Source organism: Polypterus senegalus, chromosome 3 (assembly GCF_016835505.1).
Source record: "Polypterus senegalus isolate Bchr_013 chromosome 3, ASM1683550v1, whole genome shotgun sequence".
Classification (NCBI taxonomy): Eukaryota; Metazoa; Chordata; class Cladistia; order Polypteriformes; family Polypteridae; genus Polypterus; species Polypterus senegalus.
The window spans coordinates 95,257,401-95,277,554 of record NC_053156.1 but is presented as its reverse complement, the minus strand read 5'-3'; the positions used below and the strand labels follow the sequence as shown (position 1 = coordinate 95,277,554).

The 20,154-nt window shown below is 36.5% G+C and overlaps 1 protein-coding gene across 2 annotated transcripts in view; it reads left to right on the top strand.

The window, feature by feature from the left end:
* Nucleotides 1–11,415: 11,415 nt before the first annotated feature.
* gopc (golgi-associated PDZ and coiled-coil motif containing) overlaps nucleotides 11,416–20,154 on the top strand; it is a 68,770-nt gene continuing 60,031 nt past the window's right edge. Inside the window, exon 1 of one of the 2 annotated variants that reach the window (XM_039747634.1) lies at nucleotides 11,416–12,252. In XM_039747634.1, coding sequence (XP_039603568.1) covers nucleotides 11,965–12,252 — 288 coding nt within the window. In that variant the 5' untranslated portion in view covers nucleotides 11,416–11,964. The remainder of the gene's footprint in view (nucleotides 12,253–20,154) is intronic. The other variant, XM_039747635.1, reaches the window with a different exon arrangement.

Sequence of the window (20,154 nt, the reverse complement as noted above, 5' to 3'; positions counted from 1 at the left end):
GAAGTAGAGATGCTACTGCAACTTCTTGGCTATGAAGGTGGTGTTAAATAACCATGTAAGGTCAGCAGCCTAGTACACATCAAGGAATTTAGTGCACTTGACCAATTCCACTGGAGAGCATTTGATGTGCAATAGAGAGTGGACATCATGGGCATCCTGAGGTCAACAATCATTTATTTTGTTTTGTCCACATTAAGCAACAGATTGTTGCACTTCATCAGTCTGCCAATCATCATTTCTCCAAAATGTATGCTGAACCATCCCCATTGCTGATGAGACCAACCAAGTTGTGTCCATCTGCAGCTTAATGATGGTGTTAGAGTTGTACACAGCTGTAAATTTCTGTCAGAAGAATAAACAGAAGTCGGTGGAGTACATAGTCCTGGGGGGCACCAGTGCTCAGTGTGTCCAGGATTCACCCAGTGTTTCTGACATGGACTGTCTGGGGTCTTTCTTATCAGGAAGCCCAGGATCCAGTTGCATATTGGAGTGTTGCGGCCTAAAAGATCCAACTTCCCTATGAGCTTATGAGGAATGATGGTATTGAAAGCAGAACTGAAGTAAATGAAAAGCATTCCAGCATAAAGTGTCTCCTTTATCCAGCTCCTTAAATTTAAGTAATCATTTTTTCACAGTTTCTTTGTAATGTAGATCATTGTTGTTACCTAAACTACTTCTTTGAATGATACCCAGCTTATTCTGAACCAGAAATTTGTTTTCAAATAGTAGGTCCAGCAAAAATATCTTCTTTCAATCTAGCCTCAGACAAACCTGGAAAGTTTTGACACAAATACATGGAATATGCTCCATCTTATGATAGGGCTTTGACAAATTGCTTCACTTATGCCAAATAAAGGACATACCAGTGATTTCAAAGACTTCAGATGAGTTGTTCATACTTCATACATTATGGTGACCTTTGGGAGACTTATACTAAAACAGCTATGATCCCTGGTTTCAGAACATCTGGATTCTCTACAGTTTGTCTATCAGACACATATATGTGTGGAAATGCTCTCATCTATATGCTCCATAGAGCCTACTCCCACTAGGACAAAGACTGCACCGAACTGTGAATTTCCCCTTGGGATGAATAAAGTATCTATCTATCTACAGTCATGATAATGTTCTTTGACTTTTACAGTGCTTTTAACACCATTCTGCTGCAGCGACTGAGTAAGAAGCTCAAGGCTTTAAATCTTGATGCCCCTACATTCTCCTGGATCATGGACTACCTGACCAACACAGAGCAGTTTTCGAGGCTAAGGGACTATGTGTCAGAAACAGTGATGTATTATACTGAAGCACCTAAGGGAACTGTCATGTCTCCCTTTCTGTTCACTCTCTACACAACAGATTTCCAGGACAATACCAGCACTTGCCATCTACAGAAGTTTTCAGATGACTCATCCATCATAGATTGCATTAATAATGGAGGTCAGTCAGAGTACAGGAAGGTTGTGGAGCACTATGTCTTGTGGTGTAAGGAAAACAACTTGCAACTCAACATCAGCAGACAAAAGAGCTGGTGGTAGACTTCAGGTGGTCCAACAGGGGGAGGATGTGGAAGTGGTGCAAATTGAACTGGTATGACAACACAGTGGAACAGTACAAGAAGGGCTAGATCAGACTGTACTTGCTAAGGAGACTCAGGTTTTTTGATGTGTGAGCAACCTGCTGGAAATGTTCTACCAGTCCATAGTAGCCAGTGTGGTGTTCTACACTGCAGTCTCCTGGGAAAACAACCTGAGCTCAAAAGAAGCACAATTCCTTAACAAACTTATCAGGAAAGCCTGGTCCATCACTGGGTGAATCCTGGAAACACTTGAAGCAGTTGTAGGAAAGAAGATGGTGGCAAAATTGGATGCCATCATGAAAAATTCCCTCCATTCCCTCCAGGCGGCACTATCTTAGAGCACTTTTAGCCACAGGCACATTCCACCATGATGTGCTAAGAAGCTCCTGTGGGATTTGTTTTCTGTCCACTGCTTTCAAGCAATTCAATGTTTCTTCCCATAGCACTCGTTAAGTTCATTTTGAAATACCATTTTGAAATCTCTGCACAATATACATTTATTTACTTACTTATGTTTTTATTTTTATTTATTTATTGTCTGTTTGATTCCCCTTGGGATTAATAATGATTAATAACATTTATCTAATCTAATCTTTTAATCTAAACCAAGTTTAATATAAAGTGGTGGAAGTAGCATTTTATTTGGATTGACCAAGCTAGGGCTAATGATATTATTGGCACCAGGCTGTATCTTTTTTCTAACTGTCCATTCCCATTCACAGAGAAAACATGGAAATTTTGTATGCCCTGTCTACTGACCCAGTAAGATACACAGAAATGTCAAGTCCCCACATAAACACCACTGTAGTTAATTCTCTGGAAAAGATTTTCAAAGTTCTCACAGGTTTCTTTCAGGTATTAATGCATGTTTATTAACATTATGAAGAAGTACTTCTTTTAGGATTCTTTTAGATGAGTCTACAAATAATCTATATTTCTTTACTAAGCCATTTACCTCGGTGCAGTAATCCAAGGATCTGTCTTTCTTGAAATATGATGTAAATTACTCTTCTCTATTATGGTACCAAGAAAAAGTTGCATCTGGATGTAATGATTTTTTATCTTTTAGCTGGGTCCACAAGACACTGTAGCATCTTTGGAAAGGCCTAGATCTCTTACTAAATCACTAAGTTAATCCTAAGAAATGGCTGTGGCTCATTGCTTGAACAGACAGGGACAAATTCTTCGTTGTCCACTGAAGTACTTCGTCCCTCTGAGTAAGTTTGTACAGAATCAGGACTGTCAGGTGGAATAGGGATTGGTATATCAGGTCCATGTGATACAGGTTTTATTGCTAACTAGGCTCACCCGCCTTTTAAGGCGACTGACTTTTAAGTTGACCACTTCTTAAGGCAATTCAATATGTAGATCAATTTGATATTTTATACAGTATAAACTCATTAATTTGGTTATATTGCATTTGAGCGGTATTACTTTAATACTCGTAGTTTCTGTTATTTTTGTGATGAAATTTAAACTTTTTTTCTATATTGAGGTCACCCTTTTGAACCCCCCTGATATTTACTACGTGGTGAGGCATTTGTACTCCATCAACATTAATTATTTCCAGAGACATAATTTTGTCTATTTTTCCAGCGCATTGCGCACAAAAGCAAGGGAACGATGGGAGCACCAGAACTCTGCTCACATCATGTCGCTTTAAGCTGCAAGTAGTAAGTCTGTGATGAGCGGAATACCGCTACGCTTTCCACTCAAGGGACGGAAGGACAATCCCGACCGCTTTCATATAGTAAGAAAGAAGAAGAAGATATTGCACAGTCTGGAGTAGAAAATCATCTTTTACCTGGAAAAGCGAAACTACAAATCCCATGGATGGGGCGTGTGTGAAACTCCGCGCCTGCATAGCACTCACGGGATGGAAGGACAATCTTTTTTCTTTTTGATTCTTTTTGTTAAATCTTTGAATTTTACATGAACACAAATAACAATTGTCACTATGCTTTTGGGAATCTCTTAATATCATTGGAAGACTCTAACAGCTTCAGATGCTGCTAAATGCTGCTATGTATTATCACCCTTTTCAATACCACCTAATTTCTGACCTAATTATCAAATAATAAGGTCAGAAAAAGGTTTTGCTTTAAACGTATACTTTAATATTAGAGAATATTAAACTCAAACACATTTTCATTAAAATAAAATACTGATATTTAATTAATTACTTTTCAAAAACAATAAAAAAGCTATAACTGACAGCTAAAAAATGTGTGTTGTGAAATGTTAAGTGATGGGGAAATTATTTTTAATTTTTAAATTCATGTCCAAAGATATATAAAAATCATATAAAATAATCAAAACAGTTTTATTTAAAGTATTTCTGTTGGTTTTTACAGTACAGCAAGGTACAGAATTGATTTGGGAACTGTAGAAAAATTATGAAAGAGAAAAATCAGATCCCCTACTAAAACAGCAGTAGGAGACAGCAGTCAAGCTACCTAGGGGTGGGGTTGCAAAGAAAAGGAAAGAAGCCTTTAGGAACTTGTTTGAAAAAATAAACAAAAAGGAGGTCAGTTCACGGAACATTTTATTTCAGCTGTAAAATAAAAGAGATAAGGAGGCAAAAGTTGTGGTAATACCACCATATATGATTGGTGCATCTTGGCAACAGTATTTAAAGTTCTGTTCAATAGCACTAGTGTAATAATATAAATGTAAAAGGTGAAGATCAAGATGAACAGACTAACGTCACAGCAGAGATAAATCAAAAGAGGAAATATGCTAGGAACTGCAACTGAACAAAGAAAATAAATTACCTGTAATGGAACAGTTGATCATAGATATAATAAAGGCCTTTGGTGAAAGGGGACAAAGTCGGCTACACTGAGATTTCAGTGTGATATACAGTATAAGCAGAACAAAATCTCAAAGCAGTGGAAAGATGAAATAAAAGTGTTAGTAAAAATAATTGATAGAACATTAAAAAGGAGATTAGCAGAACAATTTGGAGAAAAACAATTTGACTTCAGTTCAAATACAAGTAGAATTGAAGCCATATTCACACAGACACTTCAATAACAATTAGAATTTGAAAAAGTGTAAGCTTTTTTTGTGGAACTAAAGAAGCCACATAAAATGGATCTACATACATTGTTTATTAAATTATGGTCATATGAAATAAAAGAGGGCGGCACGGAGGCAGTGTGGGTAGCGCTGCTGCCTCGCAGTTAGAAGACCCGGTTTCACTTCCCAGGTTCTCCCTGCGTGGAGTTTGCATGTTCTCCCCATGTCTGTGTGGGTTGGTTACCCAATATGTGCTAAGCCTGCATTTCTGTATATGATGGTAACACTTGCAAATGGCCCAAGTGTTAGGCAAATAAATGCAAATGATGAAGAATGATTTCATTATGACAAATCACCAAATGTAAAAGAAGTGATAAGAAAAGGCCTGGATATAAAATGTTGATAGGAGGAGGTGTTAACAAAGAACAGAATTACTTAGTATGGACATGTGAACAGATGGTGACTCAAAAACTGTTAGTTGGATAGTTGCAAATCAGAAGAAGGGGAAAAGACTGCATGGGTGACCATTTATACATTGGAACAACACTAAATATTATTTGCCTTCAAAAAAGCTTCCTATATCAAGCTCAAGTCAGGTTAGAGGAATCATGCACCACTAGTCACGAAAGAAGAACAGAACAACTTGTTCAGATAAATGAAGAACTAAAATAAATCCTTCACATTTTACACATCACACCCTAAATCCACCAGTCTCTTATTGCCCACCCTGCAACTCCGACACTCCCAGCCATTATAACTTAAATGTGACAGTAGCCTGATGTTCCCCTACCTCTAATGAACTCCTTTTCAATCAGGTTTGCTGGTTTCTGGAGAATCCCACCCATTTCCTGGTGCAACTCTTCAATTTTGCTACAGTGTCCATTAGTTAGACAGGTAGCACAACTGTTCAGTGAAAGGTAGTAAGTATTTTTCCTCAATTTTTAAGGCCACAGTTAATGTAAATGTATTAATCAATGAATGTTGCAGTGGTAGCATTACTGCCTCTTACTAAGAAGTGTGGGGTGAAGTACTGGGTAGTTCCTGCGTGGTTTGTACAAGGGTCTGTGTGGGTTTTTTTTTCCAGTTTACTGACACAATACAAAGACATGCAGGTTAAATGAACTGGTGTTGCTAAATTGTCCCGTGATGTGTGTATGTGTGTTCATGCTGCGATGGCCTGGCACTTAGTACAGCAGTTGCCGGCATCCATTCTTTGTTAGGATAGGCTCCTGCTTCCCTCAGCTTTGGATAAGTGGATTCAGAGGATGCTATAATCCAGGGCCACAATAGATGCAGGTTTTTGTCTTAAACAAGTTTCTAATTAAAACCCATTTATATATTATTAAAGCAATATATTTTTGGGTGCTTAGTTTCAGTTGAACTTGTTTGTTACGATTCAGAACCCTTTAATTGCATACTTTAGTTCTAACGCTGCATTATGGTTTTAATTGTTGCCTGTTTTCTTAACTAACAATCAGCTAATAATGAGGTGCAAATGACAAAGCAACCACCAGCTCTCCAGCTAACGTGATTCAATTTAAACCTCTGTATATGCATCCTGACGTATCAGTATTAATACAATGTTATTGTACAGAAAATTGGTTTACACTTATGGTGTTTTAAAATTGTGCTTTATAAATAAATTTTGATTTGATTTGATTCTGAAATAAATGACAGATAAGGGAAAGACCAATAGTAAAAATCGTTCTGGACCACAAAACATTTGGATAGTGTTCCTTGAAAATGAAAAATGGTGGCAATGCTTTACCTAATTATCAATTTTATTACTGTACAGCAAACATACAAACTATAAAAACCTGGACATGGACATAATTAGATGAACACAGGCTTGGTCCACAATAGAAATAACATCCTGCAGTACTTCTTTATATTCCTTGCTTTGTGCCCCAATAAATGCAAGTTATCACCAAAATACTAACAACCCAATTGTGCTTCACTCAATCAGAATATGGAACCAATGCACTAAGTATTTTAAGATAGAGAAGCTTCTATCTGTGGCACCTCTGCACGAGAACCACCTTTTTCCACCCTCGCAAACATTTGCAGTTTTTAATATCTGGAAAACATTTGGGGTTAAATCACTTAGAGATCTGTAGATAGACAACATCTTTGCATCCTACAAACAATTACATTGTAAATTTAATTTTTCAGAAACACATTTCTTTCACTACCTTCAAATTAGAAACTTTGTAAAACAGAACTTGTCCAATTTTCCTCACCTCCCACTATGCTGGAAAAAATATTGGTCAGTTTCAAGGACTCGGTTTCAATACAGCATTTCTGCAATATATAAAACCATTTTAGAGTCCTTCCCTTTCAAAGATCAAAGAGGACATTGAGAAAAGGATCTTTTACTCAATGTCTCAGAAGAGGAGTGGAAGGTTATCAATGCAGAGAATTCACTTGAGCTCCATATGTGCAAAGCATACAATTATTCAACTCAAAATTATATATTGCGCACAGCCGTCTCGCTTAAAATTGTCCAAAATGTTTCCAGGGCAAGATCCAACCTGTGAACGCTGCAATCAAGTTCCAGCCTCACTGGGTCACATGTTTTGGGCCTACACCAAATTAACATCATTCTGGATCAAAATTTTTAAATGCCTTTCAGGCTGCCTTGGTGTCACAATCCCTCCTAACCCATTAACAGCTGTGCTTGGTGTACTCCTAGATGGGCTTAAAGTGCAGAAGGACAAACAAACTGTAATTGCCTACACTATTGGCATGTAGACTTATCTTACTCAACTGGAAGAATCCTAACTCTCCTCATTTAAGTCAGTTATATACTATTTGAAATTGGAAATAATCAAATTCTCACTTAGAGGATCTGTGCAGAACTTTTTCAAAACCTGGCAGGATTTAATCAATAACATTTCAGAATAAGCTTTAAAGCCCCGAGGAAGCAGATGCTCTCCCCATTTCTTTTTCTTCTCCATTTATTTTTATTCACTTATTAATTCATCTATCTACTTATTTTTACTAGCTTTAAGTTTTACTCTTTTGGCCATGCTCTCTTTTTCAGGGGTGGGGGTTGATTTGTTTTTGATCCTATTTTTGTAAAAATTGATCAATTTATATGGAATGTTGTGTGATTACAATAAAATCAATAAAACTGAAAAAAAGAAAATGAAAAATCTACAATGTAATAAGGATTTGTCTTGGAAGAATGAAAGCACTAATAAGCAATATAAATAGCAAGTTTCATTATCTGCAATGCATGGCTTCAAATTATGAACCTGGCTGGACTGAAAACGGGCAGGCACTGTGGACCTCCAGGACCAGAGCTTAGTGCCCCTGCTACAAACTGTCCTGGCCAAATGCAATTCTCACTTGCCTGTAGCCAATTCTTAAAATATACAAAGAAAAACTCTGCAAAGTTTCAGTTGAAGGTTACTTCACATTTCAACTTTAGCTTGACATTTCAACTTGTATGTTTTGGCTACGATATTTTCCTCTTTTACAGGCCCGAAAGATGCTCCATCTGGAAACCAGTTCCTCGGTAGTCAGTACAAGCGATTGAAACTGCAGTGCATGTGGCTGAGGTGTATGCCTGAGTATACAAACAACAACATGACGATCTGAACAAATCAGTATCACATGTCACACATATCACTGTTGCAAAATATTTAAAAAGCAGAAATGTGATTTCTGTCCCTTTTATAAAGAGAATAAATAAAATGCTCCAACTTTCAAATCAGTTAACTAAGTCACACCCGAATGTCATGCTATGCATACAGTTTTTGACTACTTAAAATTAGAAAGAGCTTGTATTGCCATAATTAAAATACACAGACAGACTTAAAAACTTGTTTTTTTCTGTCATGTAAATATTGTTAAAGATATTTATGTTCATTCTTGTGATAATGACTGAATTATACATTCTAGAGCTGTGCATTTGGAGTTGTGCTCTGAACTGGACCCTACATTACAGAGAATGGAGAAATCACAAAATCTCTGTTACCTTTCAGGTTTATAGAATGGATGGACAGAAAGACATCAGAATGTAAGCGATAAATCATTGAAATATGTAATGAAACAGGATTGTTTGTTCATTTCATTGTCCTGCTGCCTGGACTCAGTAAAATGCTAACACCAATAAAGTCTGCATAGTAGTATTTATGGAGGACTGAAACTTTCTTTAACTTTAAGCCTATTTCCATTCCAAGTACACGTTTTATAAATCCCAACTTTTGTGTAGGAAATGGCTTACACACATGTCTGAGCATAAGCAAGTTTTATACATGATACCAATTAATTATTTGAATACATGTAAAATTCTGGAATGACTAGTCAATCTCCTGATTTAAATCAAAATATGCTTTTCTTTTACTGGAAAAGCAACACAGCCTTAAACAAACATGGGCTAAAAACAGTTACAGCAGCTGTTTGGCATAGTATCTGTAAAGAAGAAGCATAGACTTTGAAGATGGTGGTAGTTAACATATTTGATGCAGTCAAAGGATCTGCAACCAAATAAAAAGTTTTATACTACTAGATTTTACTTGACAATGCTTGATCATAGAATGTGTACTCACCTGAGATGAAAAATTGAACATTATTTTAAAATAATTATGATAGATAGATAGATAGATAGATAGATAGATAGATAGATAGATAGATAGATAGATAGATAGATAGGACTCTAATTTTTAATCTTTTCTCCTACTGCTATGAGTCCAAGATTAATCTTACAAATTAGCTGCCATTGTAATCAGTTTATTCTGGCACACTTAGAACAACTTCATCTTGTGTTACTTGTTCAACAGATATACAAAATAGGACAGTACACTATTAACCATAAACTGGTAGAACTTTCCCAGGAGCTTGTCTCACGCCCTAAAAGACATATTCTTCCTCAAATTAAGAATATGCTATGAGTTTTTTATAACAATATGTCTATTTTATTCACCTAATCTAAAGCACTAAACAGACAGACCCACACGTACCTAAATAAATCAAATGCTTGTGGAAATAAAAGGTGACACTCAGCACTTTTGCAACATGCTATATTCATGCTCTTAATCTCAAATTCATATTGCATTTGTTTATCACAGAAATATAAATTTTAATATGATCACCTTAAAACAATTATGGGAAAATTAGGACAGATAGCATTACCACTTAAAGCATAGCAGCATAGACTAACCAGCTATAACATTAAAACTACTTGCCTAATATTGTGCAGGTTCCCAAAAAAGCTTATATCAGTCAAGGCACGGACTTCACAAGACCTCTGAAGGTGTTCCGCAGTATCTGTCACCAAGATGTTAGCAACAGATCCTTTAAGTCCTGTAATTTGCAAAGCGGGAGCCTCCATGGATTGAAATAGTTTTCTCAACACATCCCACATGTGTTTAATTAGATTGAAATCTGGAGAATTTGAGGGACAAATCAACACCTTGAACTCTTTGTCATTTTCCACAAACCATTCTTGAACAATTTTTGCAGTGTGGCAGGGTACTTTATCCTGTTGAAAGAGGTCACTGCCATGAAGGAATACCATTATTATAAAGGGGTGTACGTGGTTTGCAACAATTGTTAGGTAAGTGGTACATGTCAAAGTAACATCTGCATGAATGTCTGGAGCCAAGGGGTCAGCATGGGCAATTTGATTGACCTGCGGCTACACAGCCCATATGCAGCAAGCTACGATGCACTGGGTATTCTGACACGTTTCTCTCATGGCCAGCATTTTTCAGCAGTTTGTGCCACAGTAGCTTCTCTCTGGGATTGGTTCAGATGAGCTAGCCTTGTCTCCCCATACACATCAATGACCCTTGGGTGCCTATAACCCTGTGGCTAGTTCATCAGTTGTCTTTCTTTGTTTTTTTCTGTCAACTTTTGATAGGCACTAATCACTGCATATAGGTTACACCCCACAAAAACCACTGTTTTGGAGATTTTCTGACCCAGTCACACTTGCCAGTCTTTAGTGTTTCAACACATCAGCTTCAACAACTAACTGTTCAGTTGCTATCTGACATATCCTACCCCTTGAGAGATGCTATCTGATTTATTATTATTATTCACTTCATCTGTCAATTGTTTTAATGTTGTGGCTGACCAGTGTATTTGACTTCACTGGGCATGGGTCTAAAATAACTTTTAGTATGTTAAAAATTAAATTGAAAAGGAACTTTTGCTAGGTGATGAAGAATGTTAATGGCTGCTGAGAAAATATTAGGCTTCTCTTTTAATGTATTAAATTACATTAACCATGATATACAGTACAGTATGACTGATTTTGTCTAAACAGCTACTGATCAGCAAAATAAATATTTAACTTGATGTTCCACAAATATGATTTTGAATATCATTATACATTAACTTATAGTTAAGTTCACTTACATTTATTCAACAAAGCACGAAACCGCAATTTTAATTGGTTATTTACTTTTATGCACATGAAACATTCTTAGAATTAAATGCAAAAACCAATGTTTTATTCGGTTATTGTTGTGCATAATTAAACATTATTTAATAATTAATTATACATTTTAAGAAAGCAAATAAGATACCTGAAAAGTATTGTACATGCCATTTTAAAGAGACATATGTAAACTATTTATAGATAATATAAAACTTTAAATTTATACGCTACTTCGAACCTTGGAAAACGAATCTGTTTTACAGCACTATCTTGTCATATACTGTATATTGAAACTGATTAAAAGTCCTGGAATCGTTGTGCGCATGCTTGTCTTTAAAAGCCGAACCTTTTCGCGTAAATGTAAAGTCTCAAAGTGCCGTACAAAAAGCCATTTAGGACAAACTAGATCATTCGCATTCTGTCTTGGGGCACATCAAGGTTTACGAGTTAAAATAAAAACGACGTTAGTCACATAAATATCAATACAAGATCATTATGTCTTCTATTACTTTTTATTCTCGGATCTGTAAATCCAGCCTGCGAAAATAAAACAAATAAAAGGACAAAAGCAAGAGAGCTACTCGCTGATCTCGACGTTGATTTGCTTTTCCTTCCAGTACTTGTTCAGCTGTGTGGCAGGCAGCGCTAATCGATATTGAGCTTGTGATGTAAGATTTCCTGTTGGTCTCCAGAGCCGTGCAAGAACGGTTGAAGAAACTGGATAGATTGTGGGTGTTTAGCTGTAACAAGGCGGGCGTTGACGTCTGTGTGGTTTTAAACTAAGACAACTTATTATTATTTTTTTTAGCATTAGCTACTTTTATTTTGATACGTACTTTATATTAGCGGATATCACGTAGTTGTTTATTTTTGCTAGTTATTCATTACAGTTACAGTCACGGGGATCCAGTCCCGTGGTGTGTTGGCTTCCAGTAAAATACAGTCACCGCGGAATTGAGTAAACCCAGGGGTAGAGATGTCTGCCACGGTTGCCGGCAGCGGCGGCGGTTCTACCGGCTCTGCCCACCAGGGCCCAGCACTTACAGGGCCCGGTTCCGGAATGTCAATGTTTCGCTGGCTTGAAGTACTGGAGAAAGAATTCGATAAGGCCTTCGTAGACGTGGACCTCCTTTTGGGTGAGATCGACCCCGATCAAGCAGACATTACCTATGAGGGCCGCCAGAAAATGACTAGCTTAAGTTCCTGCTTCGCTCAGCTTTGTCATAAAGCACAGACTGTCTTCCAGCTCAACCACAAACTGGAGGTGAGTTCTGATCCCCAGTTCTGGGTGTGTTGAAGCAAAAGTATATTCATTAGTAATAAGTCGGTTTTCTGCATCTTAACATTTACTGAAAATCCAGCTACCACTTTTACTAATACTACGTTGGGATCATTAAACTTGACTTTTCACTGTGTGTACTGAATGTAGCATTTGTCTGGGCTCTTCTATTCTGAATTATTGTAGCGTACCATTAACAAATGGAAAGTGAACAGAACTGTTCTGCAAGACGAAATTATTTCCTAATACCTGATAAAAAATACAGTGTAGTTCTTTTCTACATTTTGGCTTTAAATAGTGGATCGAATATCTATGTTTAGTTGTACAATCATTTAAACCAAGGATATTTTATTTATTTTTAAAGGGGTTTAGTTTTAAAACCATCCAATATTGATCATTAGTGTTCTTCAGAGTTTCTACGAATTTGGATCTTAAAGAGGCATAAGTTCTTAGTCTGCCCCTGTATCCAGGATAAGAACATATATATTTTACAGTGGTTATATTTGCTGTGTTGCTGTGTGTTTGAAATGTTTTAATGCCCTTCCCCCTGCATAAACAAAAAGTAAGTTAGAAAATCATAATTTGTTATTTGGCAGAGAAAAAAATAAAACTGTTATTCTTGAAATACAATTGTAACACAGTATTCTAGTACTAGAAAGTATTTCAAATGAAATTGTACTTGTCACGTACAAATTATACACACAGTGCAACAGTGTGGTAAATGCTTATTTTTTTAAGTGCTTCTGTAGATGAAATTTTAAAGAGGCAGGCACGCTATGATTATGTATTACGGTATGTGCTGTAACTTGTGGAAGATCACAGGGCTGATTTTATCGTAACAAAGGAAAATGAAAATTTTGCTTTGGCTTATTGGTCTGCATGGTGGCTAGTAAGGAGACCATGGTTTGCATCCCAGGATTTTCTCCTGGTGCCCTGGTTTTCACCCACTGTCTGAAGACATTTAAGTTAGGTGAAGTGGAGTCACTAAACTGGCCCAAGTGTATGTTTGGGGTGAGTGTGTGTGTTTGCAATATGATGGACTGCACTGGCACCATGTCTAGGGTTTGTTCCTCTCTTGTGCCTTGTGCTAGCTGGGATAGGCTCCAGCTCACCCCCAACAACCCAACCTTGGTTTGGATTAAATGGGTTTAAAAAAATGACAGGACATTGGGTTATTCTCTTATGAAAAATTACATTCTTGCACATCCAAGCAGCTCCTGCTTAATGTTTGTATATGTGTTTGTTGATCCTTAATTTTTAAGTAGTCAGATTTTTTTTTTTCCTGGTAGTTCCGCCTCTTCCATTGAGGTGTGCAGTAGATATCCTGCATTGTGATGTATCATGTAATAATTGGTGAAAGAGCTGCAGTTTGTTTGAGTGGAACTACTTCCTTGTCAGTTTTCTCGGATACCTTTGGAGCCCGAATAATGAATAGCTTGATCAACCAAAGCTGTTAACAGCTGCTGATTACAATTTAAGCTAGTCATCCAGTCTGCTGGGAAATTGCATGTTAGGGAGGTAATTGTGTTTGCAATACAATATGTATAATTTGAAGGGCACTTGTTGGATTAAAAACTGTTTGAAGAGGCTGCATATGCTTCCCGTTACTTATTCCATGTGCATGGAGAAAGCAGAATCGTAGTTAGTAAGTGAGGGGCAAAGGGTATATTTGCACTTGGCTGCTTTGTCAGATTACATTGACATTGCCACTTTGTTACCATTTTATGCATCTACCATCTTTAGTTCATTGTTTTTATTAAATTGAGTTCACAGCTGGCTAGCATCTTGGAAAGAATGGCCAAATATGTACACTGCAGAGTTTTTAGTTCTCCACATGTTATAATGTCTGGCTGCAGACTTTTTCTAGAAATGATTTGGAAAGTGCCTATAAACAACATTTAGCTACATTCACTTTGAACATAAAGCTAAAATTTAGGGGTATGTTATTTTGGCTTCTCAGGTTCCTAGTGTACAGAATATATGATAGGATTTTGGCAAAGTGGAAGAAACAGGTTCTTGGGAAAGGAGGATGGATAAGGCCAAGACAAGTATGAAAGTGGCAGTTTGAAAAGTAGAATAGGTAAGAGAAGGTGCCAAATTACAATATTCCTTCAGAATTATCTTGTGCAACTATGATAAATTCCATTTTAGCTACTGTGTTTAAGTAATTATTTAATAATCAGCTTTTGTTCATAATCACAATTTTTAAACTTTATGTTAATCTGTCACTTTTTGAAGAGGATGATTTGGAACTTACAAATTGGACCTCTGTGTATGTGACAGTGTGATTGGGCTCTGCAATGAGGTGTTGCCAAATTCAGAGCTGTTCCCTGGCTTATAACCAGTACTGCTGGGTTAGGCAACACATTTAGCAGATTTGAGAATGTCATTATAAAGACCTTAACTTAAATAGGTCAAATAGGTCACTAGGAGTTCTTAAATATTGGATTATGGCAAGAAACAGTCTTTTTTTTTTCTGTTAAATGTCTATTTTTTCAAAGCCTTAGCCTTGCCCAAGTGTTGAATCTTTTCCATTTCACCTTCATATTGCAATGTTTTTCCCCAAATTTTTAACCATCTTTGTTCTAAACTTTACATGATGAACGAGATATAAATGTTTTACACAAATCAAGCCTAAAGTAAGGCTTTCATACTTAAGGGCTCAAATACTTACACAAATTGTTAGTTTTCTGTTTTCTTTTAAGATCAAAATATACACTGCACCAAATGCCAAAATAAAGTGTATTAATCCCCAAGTGGAAATTGTCATTTGTTTAGGCATTGACGTTTTTTAGCCTTACCAGCTTGAGTTTTTTGTGTAAAATTCCAAATGCAATTTTATAAAGGGTAGAATCTTGTATAATAATGTCACCTCTACATTTTACTTGTGATATTAATTAACTTTCCTTGGTCTTGGAAAGATAATGATTTCAGCTGTATCTCTGTACCCCAAAGTGAGTTTTGTGGATTTGTTTAGGTTGTCAAGTAGTAGGTTTGAAAAGACTATCTGTAATTTTTTTTATTTTTCAAGTGTAAAGTAATAGATCAGAGTTCAGCAGAGATTAGGTATGTTAATGAATCTTGTCAAGTTACTTGCTAATCAGCTAATTATTTTGCTAATGCCTTGAGGGGAGGGTAAATCTGCATTCCACTGCTAAAAACATAACACAAATAATTCAGACAAGCTTGTCTGGTCTAACAGGTCAGTTGGTTGCTCATTCATAGCATTCAAGTAATAGCTTTCTCTAGTGTTTCACATCATGACAAGCCAGTCAGATCTAGCAAGACATTGTACAGCCGCTGCTACATTGTTTAGTGAGAACTGTAATAGTATTTGACATTACTTTTTTATTTTAGCACACCTAGCCAACAGGTTTACTTTGTTTTAGCATACCAAAGTTCAAGTAATGCCAGAAACTGTTGCAGTTTTATTGTTTACGTCCTACTTTTATAAATGTCAGTATGTTCAGTTATGTTTTGATGTGCAAACAGCTCTCGGAAGCTTGTCTTTTGCATTGCCACAGTACTAATTTGCAGATGCCAAAGCACCTGTTCATAAGAGGAATAATTTTATATCTGGTGCTGATAATATCAGAAATGGGCTTTGTGTGTATGCTTTGCTGCTAGGAAACCTGCTGATAGAGACGACAAATGTTCTGTGTTTTTCTCCCATATTATTTTTTCTATTATAAATTTGTAGTTTATTTTCAGTTTAGTAAGCATTTGATGCACAGCACTCAAAGAATAACAATACATTTTTGTGACTGTAATCAAATTTTTAATTTGATCAGATGCTAGAAGATAAAATTATTACACCTGATTTTAAAACCAAAAAAGGAAACCAAGTAAATATATCAGGTTAGTACAGAGAACTTTCATCTGTTAGCTCTTAATCCAAGACCATGCTATTTGCCATTTGATGCACGCTAAATAAGGTTTATTTGCTGTTTGCATTGTTTTTTCTGATCCTCGGACTTCCTCTATTATGGTTTGAACATTATCTGGCTAGAGTATCCAAATACATCAAAGTTAATTATAGGTGACAACAATCTCTGCAGCCTTGGTAACCATTTATGTGCATTCTTAGCAGTATGTCACATGGTCTGTCCATAAATGCCTGTTTCACTTACTGCAAAGTAATACAGTATCTATGGCACCTGTCTTTCAAAGGGATTTTAAAGTTTTCAGAGTTTGGATCATAAAATAAACCAGTTTATACCAATCTGTGGTTAGATGCTGAAGAAGGTAGAACCTGAAAAAGGGGAAGTTAGAAACTGTCTGAAGATACTAAGATCCTTCAGGGTTGGATGTACTGTAAGAAACTGGTCTGTCAAAGCAATTCAGGCATATCTAAACTGTTTTAATTGTACAGACTCGGGTATTTTGGCTGATAAAACAGAGAATGTCAATGATTCAATGATAGGTATTTCTGGACACTCAGTGATAGCTATTTCTGGACGCAGCTCTTCTGTAAGCTGTTGTGTAAAAATGTTTGCTGCTTTTTAGATATCCTCTATTTTTGTATATTTGTTCCAATTAATTGCTTCAGCTCTGAAAGACAAAATGTAATATTAGATAAATGGAACCAGAGTAAACATAGACATATAGTTAAGTAATAAAGTAACTTAACACCTGTGTTCTTGTGTGAAAGGGTAATTGACCACTTAAATTGTGCACTCAAACTTCGACCAAAGTTAATTGATAATTGGGCTTAACTTACTGAAAACAGCCAGCTGTGTTGAATATAAACCTCCCCATATTAATCAAAGAAAATTCCAGAACAGGTGAAGTAAAGCATTGTTGAAATTTCCCACTCAGGAAAGAGTTTTCAGGCTATTTCTAAGGTTGAGGGCATCCACTCCACTGCAGTGACAGCTGTTTTCTTCAGATGGAGAACTGTTGGAATGATGATGAATCTTCATAGGAGAAGCTGGCCTGCCAAAAGTACTCCAAGGGCACAGCAGTGACTCATTCAGGAAGTCAAAAGTGGAACTCGGGAAAAACATCCGAAGAACTGCAGTGGCCCTAGTGCCAGTTTAGGTAAGTGTTAATGGTAGGTGGTAAGGAAGTGAGGAAGTAAAAATAGGAGTCATGGGAGATTAGCAAGACAGGAACCTCTGCTATCCAAGAGACATATCAGTGCTTATTGTGCATTTATAGATAACACCTGGATGATCTCCAAGCCTTTTGCAATAATGTCCTATGTACAGATTAGTCAAATGTAGAGTTCTTTAGACAATACAGGTCCCACCATTTCTAGAATATAACTGATGGAGTGGTCAAGAGTAAGAACACCATAGCCCTTATAAAACATAGGGGTTGCTAGTGTGATGGAGATGATTTTGCTGCCTCAGGATCTAGAAGTCCTGTCTTCACTGTTGGAACCATGAATTCCATACTTTAACATAATATTCTTAAGGATAACATAATATTCTTAAGGAGAATACTCACTCAGGAGTTCATGACTTTAAGCATAATTGGTTTATGGAGCAGGACATTGACAGTCTACAGCTGAATGGTTCCAAAGAAATAATCATCTTTTCATGAGCGTGTTTGAAAGGTCTTATCAAAGTCTCTTGTTGAACCTAATTTAGATGCTGTGGTAGTATGTGAAACAAGGTGTTTATGCTTGCAAACCTGCCAATGTATCTTAATGAAACCAGGGGTCTCTCCCAGAAAGAAAGATTAGATAATTCTGGATCCCAGAACAAATTCTGGCTTGCTAAGGTACGAATTTGTACCAGTGGTTTAGCCAGATCCAGAACACCAGTTTTCATTTGGCTTGCACTCCTGCATAGGTTCATCCAGATTAATGCACATTCATGGCAAAATATACAAGCTGTTTTAAGTCGAGCATTGAACAGTTGATCAGGCATGGACTACAAGTCTGTGAAACTGAAGGAACAACCTTTTTACGCTTGTGCAGGTGGAAGTGCATGAAGTTAATTGACAGATCCTCCAAAACAGGGGCAGTACAACAACAGGAGCTGCCATGGAAAGAGAGATGAAGTGGAGGAATATTAATGAAAGAATAAATGTGTAATACTGTTAATCAGTGGAATCCATGTAACATTTGTGTGATTAATTGTTGCATTGTGGAAAATGTACTGAAACATTATATGCCCTCAAGTAAGCATTGTATTCCATTTTTGTGATATCAGTGATAAGACTCTTGAAATTAAGTGTTCAGCATATATAGAGTTCTTCTAGTTGTTACTGTAAGATTTCAAACATTCTCCTCCCTGTAATTAACCCTGTATTGTCTGGTAATAACATGCCATAAGTAACCAAAGGTTAATTACTGTCATGTAAAAATCTACAACAGAAGACTTATGGTACGCAGTCTTTGAAAGCTTATCCTGTTTAAATGTGAGACCCTAGGTACTTGGCCTTAGCATTTCTACAGTAAAAATGTGTATCATCTTATATTATTTTAGGAAAGCATAACAGGACACATTGATATTTGCACTGAGTATTTGATGCACATTGTGGTAGAAATTGTTCCCTTTAAATATACAGTATATCAATTAATAATCAACCTGAAGAATCAAGCACGAGGAAGCTTGTCCATTGTGTCTTTTAGAATTTCCCCTTGGGATTAATAAAGTATCTGTCTATCTATATAATTTCTCTCAGCAGCCAGTAAATCTATTTATATCATTTCTCACAGCAGCCAGTGATGGAATGGCCATAAAGTAAAGACATAGGACTATATTTATAGATAACTGAATTTACATAGCATTTAATTAAAACTTCTCTGATTGATTCACTAGCTTGCATTCACTCTGATTGGCTGAAATACATTAGGTGTTTTAGCAGAGGGCATTAACCAGCTTAAATACCCCATTTTTATTACACCCCTGATGTCTGTCAAGTCTTACTGGGTACATGATAGTCAGCCAACTTCTTCAACAATCACCCAGAACCTTCTTATTCTTTGTTGTTCACTTGACCTTTATCTGGTTTTCTGATGTTTATTAACCCTTTTATACTATTTCTAATGTATGTGTTACATTTTGATGTGGAAAGCATGCCAAAACCCCTTATGAGCAATACTTTTATTACCTCTAAATGACTGTGTGACCCCTAAATCTAATTTTTCTTCCACAACATAGTTTCCCTTCATGGATAAAAGCCATCAGCCAAACTAAGTACATTACAGAAGCAATATTGTTGCCTTATTCCATTGCAAAACCTCCAAATTGAAGTTGTGTTAATAAGCATATCAGGTATAGGTACCCACTGAAGAGAAGAGTGTTCAAACGCATTTCTTTAATAGGCAAGGGACTCCCCAGAGGGCATGAATGTGGACAGCTTGTTCTGCCATTATCATTTTTTTTCACACTTTGCCAGTATGTGTGGCATCTCCAATATTGTGAAGAATTATGACCTATACAAAAAAAGAGGGTAAGAAGAGGTTTCTTATATATTAAAGTCTCAGATTTAAAATGGTATCATCCGTGCAGATTCTTATCTGGATGTGCCTGAATGTCTGATCACAGTGTGATTTACATTATTCTGGGCAGAATTTGAAGAGGAGCTGAGCTTTTGTGTTGATTGTTTGTCCAGGAGGGGCATAACATTTCAACTTTTTGTCGGATTTTTCTGCTTCTTAAGCTATGAGGCTGGGTTCAGCATTTCTGACAAGACATTTATAGACTTTTGTCTTATGATTGGATGCTTTTCTCCATAATTATTGTGACCACAAAACCTGCTATTTGCAGGTAAATTTCAGAGCTTTGTTAGCCCCATTAACTGATCTGGATTTTGCTGAATCTTTCTTTTTGGACCTGGAAAATCTTGATCCAGTTTCAAAATGTAGAATTAGTGTTGTCTTTAATGGATTACACTTGGTTTTGTCTGGTAGACAATGAAGTAGCCACTGAT